At 37.4% G+C, this 25897-nt stretch overlaps 1 protein-coding gene across 2 annotated transcripts in view; it reads left to right on the top strand.

Moving 5' to 3' along the window:
• Positions 1-25897, top strand: part of ACE2 (angiotensin converting enzyme 2) — a 40296-nt gene that overhangs the window by 5004 nt on the left and 9395 nt on the right. The window contains exons 3-14 of one of the 2 annotated variants that reach the window (XM_016942979.3): positions 1322-1480; positions 4008-4101; positions 4474-4617; positions 6876-6988; positions 8466-8571; positions 10752-10849; positions 14937-15106; positions 18011-18237; positions 20513-20657; positions 22833-22931; positions 23975-24097; positions 24502-24674. In XM_016942979.3, the coding sequence (XP_016798468.1) occupies positions 1322-1480; positions 4008-4101; positions 4474-4617; positions 6876-6988; positions 8466-8571; positions 10752-10849; positions 14937-15106; positions 18011-18237; positions 20513-20657; positions 22833-22931; positions 23975-24097; positions 24502-24674 (1651 nt within the window). The remainder of the gene's footprint in view (positions 1-1321; positions 1481-4007; positions 4102-4473; positions 4618-6875; positions 6989-8465; positions 8572-10751; positions 10850-14936; positions 15107-18010; positions 18238-20512; positions 20658-22832; positions 22932-23974; positions 24098-24501; positions 24675-25897) is intronic. The other variant, XM_016942980.3, reaches the window with a different exon arrangement.

Genomic DNA, 25897 nt, shown 5'->3' with positions numbered 1-25897 from the left:
CAAAAAAGGAGAGAGAGTGATTTTCTACCTCATAGTGTTGTTAAGAAAATCAAATGAGGTAAATTATTTTGCAAAGTATTCTCTACTCATCTGACTGCTACCTACTTTCAGGTCTGTCTTAAGTTGCAACTTCTGCATGAGGGCTTGGCCAAGTATGGTCACCTGCATGAATTTCCTCTTTCTTGTAACAGAAACTGCTTGGCCCACTCATAATTTATACATTATTATATACTCTTATGTTTCATTAATGAAACATTTATAATGCATATCTTATCTGTCTGATAAAATGGAAAGCAATCTAAGGACAACGACTTTTCCCCTATACATAACAAAATATAAAATAAATCATAACATAATAATAAATAAATAATAAAATAACTAACATTTGTTGAATGATTAGGATGTGTTAGGCACTCTTGTAAGCATTTCATTTTTTTGTTACTTCTTCGAATCCTTACAACAGTCCTTGGAGGTAAGTCCTATTATTACTTTCATTTTGCAGATAAGACAACTGTGGCTCAGAGAGGCTAAGGTACTTGAGTCCAGGAGCAGAATTCTTACTTTCCTCAAATGTTATCTCTTTTGTGTGGTCTAGGGCAGTACAATATACCAAGTAGTTGCTCATTTTGATCTTTGGTAAATGGAAATGAATTTGTACGTTGAGAAAAGACTACACTACAGTAGTTTGGAGAAGTCCACTTTCCAACTGATGTTCAAGATTCAGGAGGGGGGGAAATGTGTCCTGGCATCATCACTTGCTTGATGATTTCTTTTGCTGGTAGAAAATCACCATGGCTACCAATGGCCATTTTCTGGGAAGCCTTTTTTGGGAATCCTAACTTAAGATCAAAATCCCTGGGCTAAGTCATGGCAGCTAGGAGGTTACTGTGAACCGGTTCTCATTTCTTATGGTTTCCATTGTTATTAGGGGGCTGTATTCTCATTAAGTCCACTCTGAGCTCTACTGGATTCTCTTTTTAGAGCACTCGTCTTTGAATTCTTGGCCAACTCATCTATGTCACAGCACTAAGGCTATAAATTCCAGGGCCCCACAATGTGGATTATCTGTGAGAATTCATTTCCAGTTCTGGGGACAAGACCCTTGGGAAAACCAGGCAATAGGCCAGAGAGAGAGAGAGAGAGAGAGTGGTCAAAAGTGGCCTGGTCACTCTTAACCTAAACCTTGACCTTCAGCGGAGTAGAGGACTAAATCACTCAGGAAATATTAAATGTTTCACCAGATATTATTTGGACTATATCTTCTGTTCTATCTCTTCAAGCAATGCCATTCCAACTTCAATTTTCTTTTCTGTCATTTCAGAATAATGCTGGGGACAAATGGTCTGCCTTTTTAAAGGAACAGTCCACACTTGCCCAAATGTATCCACTACAAGAAATTCAGAATCTCACAGTCAAGCTTCAGCTGCAGGCTCTTCAGCAAAATGGGTCTTCAGTGCTCTCAGAAGACAAGAGCAAACGGGTACGTTTGTGAACATTTTAGCATTGATCCCAAGAGTTGAAATATTTGGGAAATATTAAACATTAATATCACCCGCAGCTGCCTTTATTTGAAAAAATAGTAATGCTGATGTTAGAAAAATCTCTCTCTATGCCTAGGTAAGGTGCCCATATAATTTATTATTCAAACTGGAATCTTTGAGAGTGAAAGACACTGGTAATAATTGTATTCAAACACAGAGTTAAACTGAGATTGTCCCTGGCACTGTGGTGTGTATGGACACCCCCTAGTGTTAGGTCACCTTCCTGAAGGATCAGGCAGCCTGAAGAATACAGTTAGTTTATGTCAGTGGTTCTCAACTGGGGGTGATTTAGCCCTCCGGGGATATTTGACAATGTCTGGAGATGTTTTTGGTTGCCACAAATGGGGATACTGTTGACATCTAGTGGGTAGGGATGCTGCAGAACATTTCACAATGCATGGGATGGCCCCCAACAACAAAGAATGATCTTGTCCACAATGTCAACAGCAAACTTTTTTTTCTGTAAAGGAACAGATGACAGTAAATATTTTAGGTTTTGTGTATTTAGGTATTGTCTGTGTTGCAACTAGTCAACTGTGCTGTTGTATCAGGAAATCAGCTGTAGCTAATATATAAATGAACAAGTATGGCTGTGTTCAAATAAAACTTTACAAAAACAGGCAGCAGACAGGATTTGGTCTGCAGAACACAGTTTGCAGACCTCTGATATAGCCTATTGAAATGTTTTTAACCTAAAATATTTAGCTATTTAAAAAGAAAGTCTTCTTTCTCAGTTGCTTGTCCTCTGGAACTTTGTATGTTCTAATCTGTGAATATAAAAATAAAAGTGCATCAAAAAGGCAAAGATAAAACCATGTGAAATGTATCTTTCTACAAGTTAACATTTATTTTTCTGCATTCTTTGGGTCCAATTATCCAACTAATTATCAATGCACTTTACTTTATCCATTCTATGTTTCTCCATTTTTTCCCCCAACAAGGACACTATAGGAAACCTTGCCCATTCGCATATAGACAGTCTGGTCTAGCCTAGGTGGAACCTAGAAATTCTATTTTTTAAAAAATCCCCAGATAATTCTAATGTGTAGCCAGGACCGAAAACCACTGAAGTGCATGTAAGAGCTTAAAGTGTTTGGGAAGAGGAGGGACTCGAGGTTGCTTAGATTCGATGGAGAGGAAGCAGTGGAGATTGAAGAAGAGGTAGAGAGAGACCATGAGGGGTTTTGTGCCATGGTAAGGAATTTAGGTTTGTTCCTTTGGACTATGGGATCGTGTGGAAGTTTTAAACATAGGATCTATTTCATGTTTTAGGATGACTCTCAAGGCAGAACCAAAGGGAAATAGGAGAAGGAGAAACAGATCCTTTAATCCAGTGCTTCTTAAATCAATCTGAGGGAGAGAACCATTTCCTTCCTTCCTTCCTTCCTTCCTTCTTTCTCTTCTTCCTTCCCTCCTTCTCTCCTCCCTCCCGTCTTTCCTTTCTCCCTCCTTTATTCCTTTATTTCCAATACATTGCAGATCAATACTTGCTTAAGTTCATTGATTACATGCTTAGATGTCATGGAAATATCAAATTGTTCTCCAAAGTTTGTAAACTTTTATTCTCTTAATTCCTGTACTTATCACAGAATGGAAACAAACTATTTGTCACTTGCACTGGTCCACGGATTACACCTGGAGTAGCACTGCTTCACTTTATCACCTTCACTTTATCTGCAGGGTAAAGTTTAAAAACTTTGGTATGGCATAGACGGTCCCTCGTGATCTGGCCCCTGCTCGTCTCTCCATTCTCATGTCTTTCATTTCCCCTAATGAACACCATTGCTCCAGTTTCATTCAACATCTCACTGTCCCCTGGGAATGCCTTGTCTTTTCCAACCTCCTTCCATCTTTTAGACTCTTCCCTCTACCTCCCTTCTCTACATGACCAGTGCCTACTTCTTCTCCAAGACACAGCTCTTATCTTCCCTTCTCTTTGGACCCATTCTTGAATCTCCAGGTTATTAGTTATTAATTTCTCCCTGCTCCTATACTACCGCATCACTTTTTGGTGACAGTTATAGCACTTGTCATTCTGTTATGTATTAATAGTTATTGATTTCATGGCTGCCTCACTGTCCTATGACTTTATGGTCTTTGACTTGTTCACTTCAGAATTGTCAGAGTGTAGGACATATTACAGGTTCAATAAATGCTGAATGAAACAAAAAATGCACTTCTCTGTGTATGTGTAGATAAGAAAACTTCTTTGGGTTTTGGTAGATCTGGTTATTTCAATTACTCCATATATATTTATTATGTGCTTATAGCACTTTGTGCTAGTTGACAGTGGGGAAACTTAACTGGGCTATTCCTTCTCCACATACAGAAAGATACACGGCAAAGAAGTAAATTACTGTATTTTGAGTAATCAAAAAATCATGTGGTCAAAAGGATATCTTTATATTAGCATTCTCTTCAGCAAAATTTCCATTGTTAACATTGTTTATTATCTTAAATTTGCAGTTGAACACAATTCTAAATACAATGAGCGCCATCTACAGTACTGGAAAAGTTTGTAACCCAAATAATCCACAAGAATGCTTATTACTTGAACCAGGTAGGCTACTAATTTTGAGTAGTGATTATGAAATTTACTTTTCTCTCAAATTTTAAAAATGATTGCAGATATGTGTGTTTCAACACATAGATGCTCTTTTAACTTTTAGTAAAACTTTCTTGTAAATTGTATCACATTTACTTAATTTGATCAAGTCAATAAGTAAGTCATTTCAGTGGTTTATTTTCTCTGCAGACATATTTTGGAACTATAAGGGCAAGGGCATGAATGAATCATGAGATTTTATTTAACCACTTTATGACCTGATGTCTTCCAACCTTACTTTTAATTCTTTAAAGTTCATGTAGTTCTTTACAAATAAAATTTTTACAAAGGCATCTTTTCTTGTCTTTGTGTGCTTTGGGATAACAGGTTTGAATGAAATAATGGCAAACAGTTTAGACTACAATGAGAGGCTCTGGGCTTGGGAAAGCTGGAGATCTGAGGTCGGCAAGCAGCTGAGGCCATTATATGAAGAGTATGTGGTCTTGAAAAATGAGATGGCAAGAGCAAATCGTAAGTTTGCTGATCTGTAGAGGTCCTGAAGCTCTCTGTGTGGCCGCAGGGCTATTTCTTCTGCATTACCAAGCCTGCCCTTTGATATCAGGGATACCCCTCAATTAACAATCATGTCCTCAACAATTCAGATTACCTGTTTTCAAAAGAAATTACTGGGGAAAAAGAAAAGGTGCACTGGCATTCTACAATTCAAGAAGCTCAAGAATGAGACTCAACTACAAGGCCTAAAATAAATTATCCAGGAATTATGAATTATAAGTAATCTAGGAAGATCTCAGGCCCCTAAAAGTTCCTGAGGGAGTCTGGGGATTAAGGGGGGGATCCCATTTCTCAGGATGAAAGACAGAGTCACTGTCTTTTGTCTAAAGCCCCCACAGTTCACTTTCAAAGGTCATTTGTGTGTCTACCTTAGGGTGATACCCCAGAAAGAAAAAATATCAGATTAGTTTAGGCTGGAAATGTATTATTTTCTGCAGTTGTAATTATATCTGAAATTATGCGGTCATAAAAAATCTTAACATAGGAAGGAATTTCCATATCTCTTAACTTATTCTCTTCCCTGAATAGTGAGCTGAAGTCATGGAATCATGATTCACATTTTGCTTTGATGATTTACTGCCCACTGAGGTTGAGTAAGGAAGAATTTTTTTCCCGCATTTGTTGTTTTAACATTTCTTTCACTGCCACTTAAATTCAGTATTCTTAAGCCTTAGGCAAGCTGGAGACAATAGCTTATCACCATTTTTAAAACAATATCCTGCATGTCCTTTCATCCAAATATTTATTTCTCTCCTCATCTTCCTGATCATTAATTGCCAATGTGAATATAAAAATAAAAATTATTAAATTATGTTTACAAACTTTATTAGCTAATATCCTAACACAAGCTTGTGTTTTCTGATGGTGAGATACTAAAGGAAGCACATAGAAACATGCTATTGATACATATAATTTGCAAACAAACACAGGTTCACTGTGGCAAAGTCTAAGATGAGTCGGGTCTGATCTAAAAATAAAAGGCCCTGAACAAAAGAAGAATTTAAAAACTTAGAGATCCAGTCACATATTTTAAAGCTAAAGATACAAACTGATGTATCAAGAGAGTACACACCCAGGGTTAAGAGACTAGGAGTGTGCTTCTTTCGCTTACCAGCTGTGTGATCTTGGACAAGTGATTTAACCACTCTAAGCACAGGTTGTTGGTGGGAATATAAACTGGTGAAGCTGTTATGGAAAAATAGTATGAGGATTCCTAAATAAATTAAAAATAGAATTACCATATGATCCAGCAATCCCTCTTCTGGGTATATACCTAAATTAGATGAAATTACCACTTCATAAAGATATCTACACTGCCATGTTCACTGCAGCATTATTCGCAATAGCCAAGATAGGGAAACAACCTAAGTGTTTGTCAAGGGATGAATGAATAAAGAAACTGTGTTAGGTATATGGAATGGGATATTATTCAGCCTTAAAAAAGAGGAGATCCTGTCATTTGCCTCAACATAGATAGACCTGGAGGACATTATGCTAAGTGAAATAATCCAGACATAAAAAGAAAAATATGGCATCATCCCACTCAAAAGTGGATTCTACAAAAAAATCAAATATACAGAGGTAGAGTAATAGTAATTACCAGGCGTGAGGTGGAGCGGGGTGGGATATGGGGAGAAGTGGGTTAAAGGATACAAAGTAGCAGATATGCAGGATGAACAAGTCTAAAGATCTAATGTACAACATAAGGACTGTAGTTAGTAATAATGTTTTGTATTCAGGATTTTTGCAAAATGAGTAGATTTTAGCTGCTCTTCCATGGGGGTGATAATGCTTAACTATGTGAGATGATGGATATGTTAATTTGTTTTACTATAGTAACCATTTTATTATATAAGTATCTCATAACATCATGTTGTACACCTTAAATATACACAATAAAATTTATTTAAAAATAAACATAGGCTGTTACTCTGCACAGTGGGAATTATAATAATGACAATCTTGTATGGTTCTTGTGCTTATTAAATAAAATAATACATTTAAACTCCTGGCACAGAGCAAGTGCTTAAACAGAGATTACTTACTGTTATTATTCATTTGCATCCCTTTGAGTTGATGTTTATCACAATAAAAATGTGATAAGCCTTTAAATTTCTTTTAACCTCCCAGCAAGGCTAATCTATGTATATTGTGCTTTCTCTCTTTCTTTCCCTTATGTTCTTCCCTTTCTCTTTAAAAAAAAAAAAAACAAACAGATTATGAGGACTATGGAGATTATTGGAGAGGAGACTATGAAGTAAATGGGGTAGATGGCTATGACTACAGCCGCGGCCAGTTGATTGAAGATGTGGAACATACCTTTGAAGAGGTAAGCAAGGAACTGTACACAGAAACAGTTGTGGCGCAGTGTATGGGAAAGAGGGACAGTGACTAAAGGCATTCTGGCTCATTCTTAACACATTGGTCAGCCATTCCCAGGCCTCATAAAGTTATGGAATATTAGAGTTTGAAAGATTTTAGAGAATAATAAGACAGCCCCTACAGATGATCAGAATTGCGCTGCTTTCCTCCTTCTTTCAGTCACTGACCATTAATTACCAATAGAAAGACTATAAGAATGAAGTATTATAAGAAGAAATGGTCCTTTAGATTATAAGTAGGAATGATCTTCTTGAGCTACCTGGGGCTGGCACTGTCTTCCTGTGTTAGCAGAGCTATAGACTTTGCTTTCTTCCTCAGGACAATTGATACTATTACTTTGAGTAAGCTAGTCTTCATAGGGAAGAGAGAGTTTTGTGAACAGAAATGTCCCATGGATGTTTTTCCTTCATTTTGGCGCCATGCCTCCCCTTTACCTGAACCTTCAAACTTCTGATGTGAGTTACCTTGTCACAGCCATAGTTTGGCAGAGCTATCAAAAATGGAAGTAAGACAAACAACTCCCCAAAAAGGAAATGGGGAGAAGACTTGAATAAGTACATCATCAAAGAAATTACACAAATGGCAAATAAAAAGTTATTAGGGAAATGAAAATTAAAGCTATGATGAAAATCCACTCCACACCCACCAGGATAGCTATGATTAAAAAGATAGACAATACCAAGTATTGGGGAGAATGTGGAGACGCTGGAGCCCTCTTACAGTGCAGGAAGAAATGTAAAATGGGGCAGTCACTTTGGAAAGCAGTTTGGCGATTTCTTAAAAAGTTAAACACACACTTACCATGACTCTTAGGTTTCTATATGAAATAAATGAAAACATACGTCCTTATCCATAGAAAGACATACACAAATGTTCATAGCAGCAATATTCATAATAGCCCCAAACTGGAAAACCCAGCTGTCCTTCAACTAGTGAATGAATAAACAGACTCTGATATACTCAGAGTAGCCAGAGATAGGAGTGGAACTGACTACAAGAAACCTTTTGTGGTTATAGAAATATTAAAAAACTAGATAGTGGTGATGGTTTCCCGGTAGTTTTAATTTATTGAAAGTCATGGAACTACACACTTGAAAATGGGTGACTTTTATAGTATGTAAATTATACCTCAATGTAAAAACAAAGGAAGTAGGTAACAATCTTAAAAATGAATATATATTTTTTGCATCTGCTTTTATTTTGGGACCTGTGTTCTCCCAAGTATGTTTATTGGTTTATGCAGTGGAGTTATCATCAAGTTCTAGGAAGAAGGAATACTTTTAAATTTTCCAGAAATTTGAGAGAAGAAGAATTATAATTTGGGGAAATTCTACTTGTTTAAAGAATCTCCTATTTCTAGTGTTGTGGAATGGAAATTAGAATTGGTTACTCTTTGTCTTAAACTTTCTTCCTGGGCTTTTCAGATTAAACCATTATATGAACATCTTCATGCCTATGTGAGGGCAAAGTTGATGAATGCCTATCCATCCTATATCAGTCCAATTGGATGCCTCCCTGCTCATTTGCTTGGTAAGAAGCCCCATGAATTCTTCGTGTACTTGGCTCTTTGTTATTTCTAACAATAAAATTGCCTTTTTGAGTGAGCCTTAACATAAAATTTTTGAAAAAATCTGTAAGTGGTTAGTAACATTGTAGAAATCGCATTTTGAAAGCATTTTCTTCAACCAAAAGTCTATTTTAAACAATTCTCTATTGTATTACTTTTTTTGTACATAAAGAGTTATTATTTTGGCTGCAATTCAAATGATAAAGGGGTTATTTAAGATAACTAGAGAAAGAATTACAGGCTCAAATGAGAGTGGAAATGGGGAAAATAATTTTTAGTATTCAAGTTGGTTGGCTAAGCTCTTAAGGTGGAATTTGAGATTTTAGTATCATATTGTCAGAGCTTGGTTGGCTGGGGGTGGTCAGGGGTAACAGAAGGTTATAGCTTGGGCGAAAGCTTCCTAAGTTCATTCTAGACTTCACCAATTACTCTTGCTGAAAAGTGCTTGGCTTGGAATCGTATAAGTGAAGAATGAATGAAAGTGACCATCTTCACCTCTCCCACCGCAGCAGCTGAGGCCAAATAAAATATAAATATTTGAAAATTTCATGCCATGCATACATAGCATTTCTACTGTAGTCAAACTAAGTTGCTGGAAGCTAATCTCCACAGCCAAACCTCGTGTCTGTCAGCAGGAGAGAATGTGGAGAAAGGACCTGTGGAGGCTTTTAACTCTAAAGTAATATGGAAATCCTTCCTACAATGTCAATGGCAAGCATTATTTAGTAATTCAGTTTCTGCTTAAACCTGTCTGGTGTGATGGGATAATTTCTTCATTCCAATATAGACTAATTTACTGCTACATGGAACCAATGTAATACAATTCTACCTTATGTGGAACTTAAGCAACACCCCTCTGATGCCTTCCATTCATTAGTCCTATTTCCATGCTATGAGGTTACCCAGAATGTCAATTCCTGTTCTACAAGATGACCTTCCAGATATTCATAAAGAACCATCATATAAGATACAGCATAGTACCTGGTGCAATACATTTTAGTGACTATTATTGTTATTGTCATGTTTACCCTATTTTCTTTTGTCAAGTTAAATATCTTATACATTATCAACCATTCCTTAAAACCTCACTTTTCTATAATTGTTCTCCCTTCGATGAGCTATACTTTGTCAATGTCCTTCCTCAATTATCATGCTCAGAGATGAACAGTTACTCCAGATGAGGTTTGACCAGCATAAAGAAAGACATGGTACCATGACTACCTTTGTTCTAGACACTATACTTCTATTGATTTCGCTCAGGTTCACATTTATGCTTTAGAAGCCAGGTCATACTGTTTGTTGGCTCATTTTTGGTCTTTTACATGTGGACTGTGCTTTAGCCTGATGTCACATATATGTTTTTATGATGGATAGGTTTTTCTTTAAAATTTAAGCATAGGACTTCACATGTATCACTACTAAATTTTATGTTTTAAAATATAAGTTTAGGGAGTACTTTTTTTTTTTTTTTCAGAGTCTCGCTCTGTCGCCTAGGCTGGAGTGCAGTGGCTGATCTCAGCTCACCGCAACCTCTGCCTCCTGGGTTCAAGCGATTCTCCTGCTTCAGCCTCCTGAGTAGCTGGGATTACAGGCTCAAGCTGCCATGCCCAGCTAATTTTTGTATTTTTAGTAGAGACAGGGCTTCACCATGTTGGCCAGGCTGGTTTCGAACTCCTGATCTCAAGTGATCTGCCTGCTTCAGCTCTGCAAAGTGCTGGGATTACAGGAGTACTCTTCATGAAGTTTGTTGCCCCATTTTTTTGGCACCAGGATTCTGGTCCTGCTCTTAGATTGACTTTTTCTAGATACATCTTCTTTTTTATGGTCCCTGGCCTTGGAATACAACTTAACATTTGTTTGAGATGTTTACAAAGTCACCAAGTTAAGTACACGAATATAGGAATAAAAGTGGAATTTAGTTACCAGTTAGTAGAAGTTCCTGAATGATGATCTTATATGATCTCTTTTGAAGCCAACACTAGGAATTACTAACAGCTTAATTTGTAATATTTTGTACCATGGATGGTAGATTATAGAAATCTCTTTCTAATTTACAGTGTCAATGATGGTCCATATATTTAATAAATTATGTCTACATTTCTGCTGTGTTGTCATATACTAACAGATTCTTTTTTAAAAATAGGTGATATGTGGGGTAGATTTTGGACAAATCTGTACTCTTTGACAGTTCCCTTTGGACAGAAACCAAACATAGATGTTACTGATGCAATGGTGGACCAGGTAGGAAAAAGAGCCCTTAAAAACTAAATCTAAATTCTCAACTTTATTTATTTTTATGTCATCCTTCTATTTTTATTTTTATGTGAAGCCATGTAAATAAAAAATTTAAGCTAATTGAAATTTATTTCTTATGTAGCTATATTTTCATGGAAAAGCAGTTTACAATGGCCTCAGATACCTTGAATTGCAGGTGTAGTATTGATCTCATTGAAAGGTATTTGAAATGGAGATTACCTGAGTTTTCCATTAAGCGGTAAGATGTAGAATTGTCAACTGGTTGGTATCACTCGTTCCAAAGTTTGTCATTGCTAAGTAACCAGCCAGTAATCTCTATGGATAGTAAAAACAAGAATATTATGAGGGGATTTTTGCATATTTAAAAAATTATTAGTGTTAAAAATATTACAAGAATCTTTAAAACAATTTTAAGTAACATCTTTATTACTACTTTGGTTTAATTATTTAAATGTGCTAGGTTCCTCAAAACACAAGTAAGTACATAGCCCGTAGATCCCATAAAGCAACTACACAATCGAGACTACAAAGCAACCAGCTAACAACAGCATGACAGCAACGCTTCACCTAACAGACAGAGAGTGGCAAATTGGAGAGAAAAACAAAACCTAACCTTCTACTGTCTTCGAGATTCATCTCACGTGTAATGACACCCATGGGTTCAAAGTAAAGTGATGCAGAAAGATCTATCATGCAAATAGAAAACAAAAAAGAGCAGGGGCTGCTATTCTTGTATCAGATAAAACAGACTTTAAACCAACAACAGTAAAAAAGGACAAAGAGGGTCATTACATAATGATAAAGTGTTCAATTTAACAAGAAGACTTAATTATCCTAAATATATATGCACCCAACATCGGAGTATCCAGATTCATAAACATAGCACTTTTAGACCTAGGAAAAGACTTAGACATCCAGAAAATAATAGTGGGGTACTTCATCACCCCACTGACAGTGTTATACAGATCATTGAGGCAGAAAACTAACAAAGAAATTCTGGAAATTCTGGACTTAAACTTGACACTTGACCAATTGAACCTAAGAGACATCTATAGAATATTCCACCTAACAGCTATGGAATATACATTCTTCTCATCTGTATACGAAACATACTCTAAGACTGGCAACATGCTCAGTCATAAAGCAAGTCTTAATAAATTCAAAAAATTAAAATTATACCAAACATATTCTCAGACCACAGTAGAATAAAAATAGAAATCAATACCAGGAGGAACTCTCAAAACCATGAAATAACCTGGAACTGAACAACTTATTTCAGAATGACTTTTGAGTAAACAATGAAATTAAGGCAGATATCAAAAAATTCTTTGAAACAAATGAAAACAGAGACACAGCATACCAACAACATATCTGGGATGTGGCAAAAGCAATGTTAAGAGGAATGTTTATAGTGCTAAATGCCTACATCAAGAACCTAGAAAGATATCAAATTAATAATCTAACACCACACTTAAAGGAACTAGAAAAACAAGAACAAACTAGTTCCAAAGCTAGAAAAAAAGAGATAACTAAAATCAGGGCAGAATTAATGAAATTGAGACCTAAAAAATCATACAAAGGATCAACAAAATGAAAAGTCAGTTTTTTAAAAGGATAAACAAGATGGAAAGACCTCTAGCTAGATTAACAGAGAAAGAGAGAAGATCCAAATAAGCACAATCAGAAATGACAAAGGTGACATTGCAACTGATCCCACAGAAATACAAACCTTCCTATTGAGTACTATGTTCATATCTGGTTGATAGGACCAATAGAAACCCAACATCAGTATCACACAATATACCCTTGTAACAAACCTGCACATGTACTCCCTGAATTTAAAATTAAAATTAAAAAATTATCAGGCCGGGCACGGTGGCTCACAACTGTAATCCCAGCACTTTGGGAGGCCGAGGTGGGTGGATCACGAGGTCAGGAGATCGAGACCAGCCTGGCCAACATGGTGAAACCCCGTCTCTACTAAAAATACAAAAAAAAAAAAAAAAATTAGCTGGGCATAGTGGTGTGCGCCTGTAGTCTCAGCTATTTAGGAGGCTGAGGCAGGAGAATCACTTAAACTCGGGAGGCAGAGGTTGCAGTGAGCCGAGATCATGCCACTGCACTCCAGCCTGGGTGACAAAGTGAGACTCTGTCTCAAAAAAAAAAAAAATTCTCTGTGTTCCCTTCTGTTGATGAAATGGTATTATAGGTATAATTATGTATATTTGTTCATTCAACTAAAATTCTGCGTTTCTGAGTAGAATATCTAATCATATTTCTATTTGCCTTATAAAATTTCTTCAGATAATTGCACCATAATTTACTATTTGTGCGTTGTTGAACCTTTGCTTGTTAATAGTTTTACATCTGTAAGAAGCAATGCAATGAACATCTTCACATACATAACATACTCCTGGGAAAAGTCCACTGCAGAATAAAAAGTGAAACTGCAAGGGCCTCTAAACTCTTGTAGCTGTTCTAGCTCCACTTTGAAGTTGAGCAGCAGTATAGGGCCATCTTGATGTAGATTTTTAGTCTTTCTAAAGGGTTTTTACACCCGTCTCTTCTATTGTCATCTCTGACTCAAGATAGGTATTGTGACAGCTCCATGCTATAGGTGAGGAAACTGAGGCTCAGGTAAATGATTTGCCCAAAGTCACAAATCACACAGCCTCATTCTTTCTGTTTTTTTTTTTTTTTGTACCAATTAACCATCCTCACCTGCCCCTGCCACCTTCCCACTACTCTTTCCAGCCTCTGGTAACCATCCTTCCACTCTGTATGTCCATGAGTTCAACTCTTTTGATTTTTAGATGCCATAAATAAGTGAGAACATGTAATGTTTGCCTTTCTGTGCCTGGCTTATTTCACTTAATATAATGACCTTCAGTTCCATCTGTGTTGTTGCAAATGGCAGGATTTCATTTTTTTTATGGCTGAATAGTATTCCAATTTGTATGTGTACCACATTTTCTTTATCCATTCATCTACTGATGGACACTTAGGTTGTTTCCAAATCTTGGTTATTGTGAATAGTGCTGCAACAAACATGGGAGTGCAGATATCTCTTCAAAATACTGATTTCCTTACTTTTGGGTATATACCCAGCAGTGGAATTGTTGGATCATATGGTAGCTCTATTTTTACTTTTTTGAGGAACCTCCAAACTGTTTTCCATAGTGGTTGTACTAACTTACATTCCTTCCAACAGTGTAGGAGGGTTCCCTTTTCTCCACACCCTCATCAGCATTTGTTATTGCCTGTCTTTTGGATATAAACCAAAAAATTTTTCATAAATATAATTTGGGTGGCTGCACATTATTCTATTTTTCAAAGGTATCATTATTTATTTAACCATTCTGATGGTCGTTTCAACTTTTTTCTCTATTAAAAATAATTCTCAATGTAATTGTTGAATCTAATTTCTGATAATTTTTTAGGTTAGTTCCTTAGAGACAGCATTACTGAGACAAAGAGAAGAATTTCAAATGCTATCCGTGTGTGTTATCAAATTACCTTTTGGAAAGGTTATGCCAATGTATATATCCAACAGAAATAATGCTGCTATTTTAAAAATGACATTAGCACTTTTTTCCATTTTAAAATTTTATTGTAAATTGACATTTATTATTGTATATATTTATGGGGTACACGGTGATTTCATGATTTATGAATACAATGAAAAATAATTAAATAAAGCTAATTAACATATCAATTACTTCACATACTTTTTTTGCAGTGAGAACATTTGAAATTTACTCTCTTAGCAATTTCAAAATGTACAATGTTCTATTATTAACTATATTTACTATGCTGTGCAGTAGATCTCAAAAAAATAAAACCAACTTATTCATCCTGTTTGAGACTTTGTACGCTTTGACCATCATCTCCCCGTTGCCCCCACCCCATAGCCTCTGTAACCACCATTCTACTCTCTGCTTCTACCAGTTCCATTGTTTTAGATTCCACACATAAGTGAGAACATGTGGTATTTGTTTTTCGGTGCCTGGCTTATTTAATTTAAGAATGCTGTTGTTTTGATGCTGGAATTAATACTGTTCTCTTTTCCCAGGCCTGGGATGCACAGAGAATATTCAAGGAGGCCGAGAAGTTCTTTGTATCTGTTGGTCTTCCTAATATGACTCAAGGATTCTGGGAAAATTCCATGCTAACGGACCCAGGAAATGTTCAGAAAGCAGTCTGCCATCCCACAGCTTGGGACCTGGGGAAGGGCGACTTCAGGTAGTGGGGCTGATACTTACACAACTAATACTAAATGGGAGACAACAGAGGCAGGCTGAAGTTTAACTTGAATTCTTTCTCTGCTTTTCTGAGCACAGAAAAGATAAGTTAATTCTCCTTGAACTAAGGCTGGGAGTCCAGGAGAGCACATTTGGGTTTTCCCAGGAAAAGAGGATTGCCAGTAGGCTCTATCTTGAACCTGTGGACAATCTGCTTTCTTTGAAATATCATGCATCCATTGGCGTTGTATGGTAGTGGGGATGGTTGCACCCATATCAGGAAAGATTTGGTGCTAAGATTTTTGGAAGATGGACATATGAATCACACATTGATCTTCCCCTCCATGTTTCACTCTTGTGAATGAGACAGAATAGGTGAATAAATAAGCTTGGATCGAAGGGAGAAAGTGGTACATGTCGTAAGAGAGACACAGGGCATGCTCTATGGAGAACTGGAAGAAAACTGACCACATTTGCAATAGGAGATAGGATCAGACCGTGCTTTACAAGTGGGATTTGAATTAGGTTTGGAAAGACAAGAAGGATTCAGATACACAGAGTCGGGAGGAGGACCCAAGCTGTGAGAACAGCAGGATCAAATACAGAGAGGCAGGACCTGACCTGCATACTGAAGTCGGCAAGTTAGGCTAGAATGAGAAATAAGTGAAGGAGAGTTTGTGTAATGTGGCAGAATGAGCGCAGGCTTCAGAATCCTAGGTGTGTCACTTAATGACTATGCAACCTTGGACACGGTATTTAACTTTCTTTGGTTTCAGTTTCCTTATTTTATAAAGTAGAATAGTAATTCCCAGGTTGCAGGCTTGTGAGAGCCTTAGGTTGGATTCCCTAGCTTGAAAAGGAGATCGTTTTACAAGTGCTTCATTGAGGAGAGCTCTGAGGCAGAGGGGAATGAGGGAAGCAGGCTGGGACAAAGGAGGGAGGTAAGTAAGGATGTGATCTTTACTGGAAACTTGGCCTCAGCCTTATCCCATGAAGCTCTCTGGAGCATAACTTGAGCCACAGACTAGGCCACACCTCAAGACAAGGGGGCTAGCCTTTTATATTAGGCAGTCTTTGGCTGTGGACTGCCCCAGAGTATGGGAGAGCATAACCCCCATTTAGCCAAAGGCAGTGAAGGGAGCAGCTGTAGGCCCTTATCAGCTGTGACTCAGGCAGCTAGGGGATGGTGGATAAAGTCTTGGCAGGCCCGCGCCAGCATTGACTAGGGTAGGGATTGGATCTACAGTCCTTTTCTGTAAAGGGCCAGATAGTAAATAGTTTAAGCTTTGCAGATCTCTGTTACAACTACTCAGCTCTGCCCTTGTGACATGAAAAGAGCCATAGACAATACACAAACAAATGGATGTGGCTGTGTGCCAATAAAAATTTATTTATATAAACAATGGCTGGCCAGCAGGCCATAGTTTACTGATGCCAGTACTAGAATGAGGCTTAAAAATGAGAAAGTATAAGTAAGTTTTCAAGCACAGAATCTTACATACAGTAGGCAGTAAATATATAGTAGTTATTTTTATAATTATTTCAAAAGAGAATAGAGAGAAACCAAATTAGAAAAGTAGGTTGGGGTTGTGAAAGGAAAATAGATTTACTGAGCATGAGATGAATACATAACTGAATATTTCCTTACCTTCCCCCTTTCTCTTGCAATGTGTGGATTACCATGCCCTCCCATTATCCCCTCCAGCTCACTTTTCTCCTATAAATGTTGAAGCCCTCAAAATTATTTTTGGAGAAAGGCACAAACCACAGACTGTTTCTATGAATTCTGTGTTCTTTTCTTCTGGGCATGTTCTTAACCTTGGCAAAATAAACTTGTGAATTGATTGAGACCTATCTCAAATAGTTTTTGGTTTACAGGGTCATATTGGTGTATAAAAGGTGGCTGAGTTTATTCTTGAGCAATGAGGAGGCCTCGCAGGATATTGGAGGGGGTGGTGACATGATCCAAGTGGTATGAAATGCATTTAGGAATCTACTGATGTATGACCCCTACACCCACCTGAATGAAAATGCTCTTGCTAAGTTAAAAAGGACCACCATCTCATTGCCAAATGCAGTTCTTATCCCACTGGGCTATAGCAGCATTAGACAAGATTTACAAGTTGTCTTTCAAATGCTTTTTTTTTTTAACCGACTTCCACATTGTCATTCTTTTCCAGATTTCCTTGACCTCTCTGATTGTACTTTCTCCGTCTCCCCTGAATAATATTCCTCTCCCCACTCCTTAGGACTTGAACCTTCTAAAGGTTTATCTTTGGTGCTCTTTTCTTGCATTCTATTCCTGTTCCATGGCCCATCATATCTATTTCCCAACTTACATGCTAATGATTCCCAAGTTTCAATTTGCAGCCCCTTCTACTATTTCTCTATCCTGACAATACCAAACAGCGTGCAGTGTCCTGAATGCCACATTTCCACCCCCCTGCCCCTAAGCCTTTCTCATTGAGCACTAGAACGTCAACTTCCATGTCATCTACCAGGCAAACTCCTGCACATTGATTAAGGTCCAAATTGCTCATTGTATCCTCAGTCATGCCCTTCTTGGTGCTTCTAGGGAACTGTGCCTACATTCACTCATTTTTATGCTCAAGGCTGTGTGTACTGATCACTTATAGAGTACTTGCCTCAGAGTTCTTGTAGCGGAGAACTCTGCTTATCTGTCTTCCTGTTAGTCTATGAGCAAGAGAACAGGATTCAGCCGTGCCCATTGCTTTATACCGAGCAACTAGTACTGTCTCTAGGACATAAGAGGTGGGTACTCAAGATTCACTGGTGAATAAATCTTGGAAAGATGATTCATGCTACCAAAACCCCATACAACTCCACTGTAATGGTTAAATGAAAGTCAGTGAGATTCATTTTCATCTTGTCCATTTTCATGCAGGATCCTTATGTGCACAAAGGTGACAATGGACGACTTCCTGACAGCTCATCATGAGATGGGGCATATCCAGTATGATATGGCATATGCTGCACAACCTTTTCTGCTAAGAAATGGAGCTAATGAAGGATTCCATGAAGCTGTTGGGGAAATCATGTCACTTTCTGCAGCCACACCTAAGCATTTAAAATCCATTGGTCTTCTGTCACCCGATTTTCAAGAAGACAATGGTATGGACATTTTCTCATGGCTTGTTTTGGAGGTTCTTTAACCTGATATGGGAAAAGGTATTTATTATCTTATGTAGGAAATATTTACTTTTTGCCACATAAGGTATGAGGTATTTATGGGTAACTGGAAATTACTACTGGTGAAAAAATTTAAGTATATATCAGAACATGTCAACTTTTGGTTTTGTATTATTGAAAAGGGAATAAGAGAGGTAACTGAATGAATGGACTTGGGATCCTGTGAAATATCTAACAGAAGTTTTTTTCTTAAAGATGATGAAACAGTCTCACAGAACTGAAATGGCTTGTCCAATTAGTGTCAGCATTCTAACTAGACCCCTCTGGTTCTAGGTAAAAACTTCCCAAAACTTTAGAGTTGGAATAGATTCTAAAAACCATTTTATAGAGGAGTAAACTGAAGACAAGAGAGGGAAAGTAGCCTGAAGTCAAAACGCAATGTAGTGGCGGAACCAGAACAAGAGCCCTAATCTAAAGTCTTTTCCATAATATTATGCAAAGCAAAGTGTAGCTTTAAATTTTGGAATTCTTAAAGAACAGGTATTTAATATCAAGATTAGAAGGGATTGAAACATTTTGTTCATCCTGCTGAAGCGTGAATTTCCCCTGTAACATCCCCTTAGATCTGTGCTATCCTTCAACATTTCTGCCTGAGGCAGCCCATTTCCTTTTAGATGCCTTGGACTTGATGGAACATGACAAATGTTCAGGAGATCCAATTTCTTCAGTGAGGATGCCATGGCTTTTGATTCTTCCTCATAAATGGAGGACAAATAGAGCCTAATACCTTCTTCTCTTCCGTATATTCTCTCCCCTATTTTTAGTTATTTGTGACATAAAGATCAGCTCCTCTGTCTGGAGCATTTGGTCGATGAGGTCAAGGTCATGAGCTCCATCCTTGAGTAGACAATTCACTTTGCCTTGATCTCTGGTTCCAGATACTTGGTGATCCCACAAGGGCCTGGGAGTGAGCCAGCGTAAAGCCTATCATCATGTTTGAAATAGTTACTGTAAGCACAGTCCTAGTGGATTACAGACCAGTAGCAGCATCCTCCCATGAAGACAGTAACAAACAAAGGTAGTTAACAGTAACCATACCTGCTTCCTAATTTTAAAATATCATTAATTCAAGTCAATGAACAGATATTTTGTTATTTTTAAATATTCCCTGACAGCAGGTAAAAATGGTTGATGACTATGTTTCTTAAGATGGTATTAGATCAGTGATGAAATAATCTGTACAACAAACCCCATGACACGAGTTTACCTATATAATAAACCTGGACACATACCCCTAAACCTAAAATAAAAGTTTTTTTTTTTTTTTTTAAAGATGGTATTAGACATGGTTAAACCACCGGTTTGGAAAACTCCTGCTTTTTTTCTTGACTCTGCCCGATTTGTGAATAATATTAAATAAATTCCTTTATTCCTTCCATTCCTCCCTCCCTCTTTCTCTTTCTTTCTTCTTCCAAACATATTTGTTGAGCACATACTGTGTGCAAGACATTTTTCTAGACACTGGAGACACAGTGATGTGAAAAGTAGATAACATCCCCTGCTTACATTTCAATGCATTTCCTTCGTACACTAGAGATGAACTCCACTGCCTCTTTATGTCACTAATAAAGGATAAAATGAAATAACATGATTTGTTAAAGCATTTTAAATTCTTGGTAAGGAAGATATCCTTACATTTAAAGTACATTGTACTTTTCACCATCCAGTGGATAGTGCCCTCCAGGAGGGCTCTTTTGTTTTGTTTCCCCTCCCTGGTTTACAGGCTTTTCACTGAATCTGTTTAGTATTTGCTTATTTAACAAAGACTCACAGAAGGCATCACGTAGCAGACATGGGACTAAGTTATACAGTCTTAAATGAGACATTAACAGTCACTGACTTCATGGAGCTTTCCAGAATAAACAGTGTGACTGGGAAAGTGGATGAAATAGCTCTAATGGACTCTGATCAGAGGTATTTAAGGGAGGAAACCGAAACTAATGAAGAAAATGAGGATTAGAAGTAACTTTGGGTTTTATTTACCTGTTCTGTTCCAGGGCTTCAACCTACTCCAAATCCCTTAGCTGAGAAAATAAATATATACATATCATTATGAATACTGTCAATTTTTCTCATGTATCCTTATAGTAAGTACATCTTGAGGAATAATATTTTGAGGTTAGGAAAATTCTCTTTAACACAAAACATCCACTGTCATCTTCATCGTAATATTTATCCTTTTCTATTTTACTTTCAGAAACAGAAATAAACTTCCTGCTCAAACAAGCACTCACGATTGTTGGGACTCTGCCATTTACTTACATGTTAGAGAAGTGGAGGTGGATGGTCTTTAAAGGGGAAATTCCCGAAGACCAGTGGATGAAAAAGTGGTGGGAGATGAAGTAAGTCAATGAATATGCAATCAGTAAAATGTTTTCTAATGAGTTTGCTGTGTATTTAAAAGCATTTGACTGGTGTGTACACACACACACACAGAGGCACACATTAACTAACTACTTTTTGTATTTTTAGTTTGTTATATTTTATAGTTTAGTCTCCATTTGGATACCATCTCCTCAGATAAAATTTCCTTGGGTCAGGTGACACTACTTCATACTCTATATTCTTAAGTATTGGCTTACTCATTAAACTATGATATTATGTTGAAAGTGATCAATTTATTCATTTTACATATTCTTTTATCCAGCCTTTTAAACAAAACGGTGACCCCACATTTTAGGCAAAGCACTGGGGATCCAATGTTAATAATTTCAGGTATGGTCCTCAACCCCAAAAAACGTTTAGTTTATGGCAGGATGTGGAAAATTAAACCACTGCAATTTGTAGTGTTGTGATGGGAGGGTACAGGGTCCGTTAGTGTCCAGGGGAGATCCAAAGCCCAACTGGGGGTGTCAGATGAGGAGAGGCATTTAAGCCCTGAGAAAGGTGTGGGTGTAGAGGGGAACACAGAGAATTCCAAGCTAGAGAGAACCTGACACATTTGGGCAACAGTGACCATTTCCATGGTTGCAGCACTACGTTACTCATTGCTGTGTCACAAGTGCCTCACACTGTGCCTGTCACATGCAAGTATGAAATAAATAGGTTTTTGGATGAAGGAATTATAAGAGAAAAAGAAAAAGAAGGAAAAAAAGAAAGGAGAGAGGGAGGGAGAGAATGGAAAAAAGAAAGAAATCTATCTTCTTTTTACCATCATAGACCCTGGTCAATTATTTCTTTCTTTATTTTTCTTATATTTTCTTTTTGAAGTGAAGAACTCATGTGTAACAAGCAGTTCCACATGCACAGGTTTAAAACAGTACACTTCTTCTGTCAAGATTCTCTCTGTTAACATAAATCGTACTTGGGAGGAAAGACGCAGCACCTATAAGAACTGTTGCCAGTGTTTAAATATTACTGAAGTTATGTCTACAATGATCCTGCAATTTTAAAGGAAAAATGTATTCCATTTAATCAAAGCCAAATACATGATTTTGATACCTTTTTTTCTGGTTGGATTAATCTTTTGATCCCTCTTAGCTTATTTTAAAGGCACATGGAATCAGATCCTTAGAGTGATTCGTTAATGCATCAATTGTTCCTTTGTTCAATAAATATAAATTAATTCTTTCCGTAGTGTCAGGCACCATCTTTGACACTGGAATTAGAGAGAAGACCAAGACACAGCCCCACCCTCTAGGAGCTCAAGTCTCTAGGGCAGGAAGTTACTATAGTTGAATAACTACAAAACGGGGAGATAAATGGCAAAGGAGATTGAGGGGTTAATTCTGCCAGAAGGTGGATGGGATCAGGGCCAGGCTTCACAGAGGAGGGAACACTTGAGCTAGGTAGGCGTGGAGAATAAGTAAGATTTCAATTTTATTAAATTCTCTCTGCCAGGAGTACATGAAGTGTGGTGCCTGAGAGGAATTATTAGGGCTTTCACTGTACATTTTTGGCCATGCAATGCACTTTATGAATGTTATTAAATTAGCCTTTTGAAGACATAGCTATTTTCCAAGGGTATATTCTGGCTGAATTAATTAAAACTAAGAGATAACTACATAATGAGCTTTACTGTCTGATTTTTAAAAAAATTTTATTTATTTTTTATTTTTGTAGGTGATTTTTTTTTACATTGTTTCTATTTCACCCAACAACCATTTCTAATATAAATACCATTGATTGGCTGGACATGGTGGCACCTGTAATTCCAGCATTTTGGGAGGCCGAGGTGGGCAGATCACTTGAGGCCAGGAGTTCGAGACCAGCCTGGCCAACATGGTGAAACCCTGTCTCTATTAAAAATACACAAATTAGTTAGATGTGGTGGTGCACACCTATAAACCAAGCTACTTGGGAGGCTGAGATGGGAGAATCGCTTGAACCTGGGAGGCGGAGGTTGCAGTGAGCCAAGATCATGCCACTGCACTACAGCCTGGGTGACGGAGTGAGACCCTGTCTCAAAAAAAAAAAAAAATTTTGATTGATGAAACTGCACTAGTTATGCCCACCTGTTTGTGATGCTTGTGATGGGTGATCCATAGCTAATGTATTGTTTTCTTTTCTCCCCAAAGGCGAGAGATAGTTGGGGTGGTGGAACCTGTGCCCCATGATGAAACATACTGTGACCCCGCATCTCTGTTCCATGTTTCTAATGATTACTCATTCATTCGGTAAATTACAGTTTTCTTGTTTCTGTTTAACTTCTAGGGTTTGTGGACAGCTGTGCTAATAACGACAAAAAGTAGGGATAAATGAAGTGATAATTATAATTTTTCTATTTCCACCCATAACTACCAAGCTCAATACAGATGCTCCTTGCTTTACAATGGGGTTACATCCCAATAAACTCATCATAAGTTGAAAATACCTTAAGAATGCGCTGAATACACCTAACCTATGGTACACCAAAGCATAGCCTAGTCTACCTTAAACATGCTCAGAACACTCACATTAGCCTACTGTTGGGCAAAATCATCTAACACAAACCTTATTTTATAATAAAGTGTTCAATATCTCATGTAATTATTTAATACTGTGCTGAAAGTGAAAAACTTTGGGTACTTACCATTAACATATACAGCTGAAAGCGCTATTGTAAAGTCGAAAAATCAAAAGTCCAACCGTTGTAAGTTGGGAACTGTCTGTATAGATGATCAATTTCAATTCAATTTAAACTAACACAATTTATTGGGTTAAATTAAACTTGTGTAAGATCTTGTCCCCGTCATCAGCAATCAATAGTATCATTGGGAGAAATAAAAAGTAGTTTTGTCTTCTTGTTACTGGCAGTTTATTGTACATTGTGATAGAGAATTTTTAACTTGAAGTCCAAAAACATATGTTCTTCACCTAGTAACCCCAGTCCTTGAATTTGCTGGAGCTCAGTTTATTTGTAAAATGAAAATAATATTATTGACCTGTTATAAGGATGGATTTGCATCATTTATGTGAAAGGGCTATTAATCTGTAAAACACAAAACAAATGTTAGCTAACATTTAACAGAGTAATATTGCCATGTTTATCAACAGATACATAAAACGCAAATAGGTTATGATGAGTGTAGAGTTCATGTCTGGAGAAAGAGATTTCAGAGATTTGATCAGTATCTCTTTGGTTACTTGGGCTCCAGATTTAAATATATGCCCTAATCTATAACTCTAAGACAGTAAGTAAACACGGGACTGCTTTTTTGTTTCTTTGTCTCCTGTGCAGATATTACACAAGGACCCTTTACCAATTCCAGTTTCAAGAAGCACTTTGTCAAGCAGCTAAACATGAAGGCCCTCTGCACAAATGTGACATCTCAAACTCTACAGAAGCTGGACAGAAACTGTTGTAAGAAATACCTCAAAATGTTGAACCTCTCCTAGTATTCAGTATTACTCATTTCCATGCCTAGGTTTGAATTTGATTTCTTTGTTCTAAAAAGAAAATTTTATGGCCTCAAAATGTCCTCATTTACAAACCAAACATTTAATCTGTGGTCAGACAGGAACCTAGACCATACAACAATTGGGTGGGCCACCTCTTTTCTCCCTATCATAACTACAGCCCTCTCTTCCTGGTAATTGGAAGGAAAGAGCGGTTTAGGGAGGAATATATCTGTTAATATGCATTCTTTTCTTATCTGCCAGAAGCAAATTTAGCCAAGTCAAAGAGAAGAAACCATAGATCATAGATGTAAATATATGTACATCTGGAACCCCTCAAAAGGCCCTGAACCCCCTTTTTTTGTGTAGCAATATGCTGAGGCTTGGAAAATCAGAACCCTGGACCCTAGCATTGGAAAATGTTGTAGGAGCAAAGAACATGAATGTAAGGCCACTGCTCAACTACTTTGAGCCCTTATTTACCTGGCTGAAAGACCAGAACAAGAATTCTTTTGTGGGATGGAGTACCGACTGGAGTCCATGTGAGTACACCCAGTTGACAAGTTTCACACCCATTCCTTGTCTACTTCGTCTAGTCTCCTTTGGCCCCAGTCTCATGAGGACTTGTGACACAGCTGAGAATGTTTCTTTCTCTATAGTACCTGCTTCTTTCTCTGCTATGGTGACAGCTGCCATTTTATGGGAGAAAAATCACAACTGTTGAGCACCTATGTATGAGACATAGTGAAAGCAACTGTACAGACAAACACACACAGATGCATGCACATGTGTGCATACACATACAAGAGTGTGTACTCTTTCAAGTCTGTTTTATTAGTCTCATCTTTAAAATACATATTATAACTGTCTCCAACCAACTGTACTCGAATCCTGCTTTCCAAAGACAAATACTTTTTTTTAAAACAATTTTAATGCTATTATCTCTTCTTTCTGGCAGTCACTTTCATATTTCTAAATAATTTTTTTATATTGCTATTTTGTTATTGCTCAGTTTTAAACCTTCGTTTTGGTCTACTCTTCCACTTCCATTTCTTGCTCTTCCAATAAGGCCTTATAATGATTTTTAGTAAAACAGTTATCCATGTTTACATCACTATGCCTGAAGAGCCAAGTAATGTATTATTTTGGGTCCTTTCTTATGTGGCTTGTTGTTTGTCTCAAAGTTTCTACTTGCCTGAATTTTTCGGCTTACCTAATTTGCTATCTACGTTGTATTTGTTTTTCTCCCAAATATTTCAACATATCTATTCTTTTCAGTCTCATTTTTTTTCCCTAGAGACTTCCCTCTTGGAGTCTTATATTCTCCTTTCCCAACATTTGTTGTTCTCCTGGGTTGAATCCCTGCTTCCTAGATTCCATGTCTTCTTTCTTGGATTACCTCTTGTTTTTCTGGAGCATAGCCTCCAACAGACTGTCCAAGCAGGGGCACAAGGGGTAGGAGGATCAACTGTTCTCCAAAGTGGTTTTAACCACACCCTGACTTCCATTCCTCTTCTTTTCAGCCCAGTATTATTTTCCCACCCTCACCTGTGCTTGAATTCCAAACCTCTTTTGGATTTTTTGGCTCTTTGTGGGTCTGTGCCTCCTCTGTGTACAAATTAGGTCATGGCTTCCTGTCCCTGAGAAAGCAGTTACCCCTGTCTCATCATTTCTCGTTTTCCAAAAGCCTGTTGATACCTTTAAAAGATCCCTTTACTATCACTTTAGTGGGATCTTTGGAGGAAAAGGAAATAAGCACATGTGG

The sequence above is a fragment of the Pan troglodytes genome, chromosome X (assembly GCF_028858775.2).
Source record: "Pan troglodytes isolate AG18354 chromosome X, NHGRI_mPanTro3-v2.0_pri, whole genome shotgun sequence".
Taxonomy (NCBI): Eukaryota; Metazoa; Chordata; class Mammalia; order Primates; family Hominidae; genus Pan; species Pan troglodytes.
The sequence above is the reverse complement of the archived record's forward strand: the minus strand, read 5'-3'. Positions and strand labels throughout refer to the sequence as shown.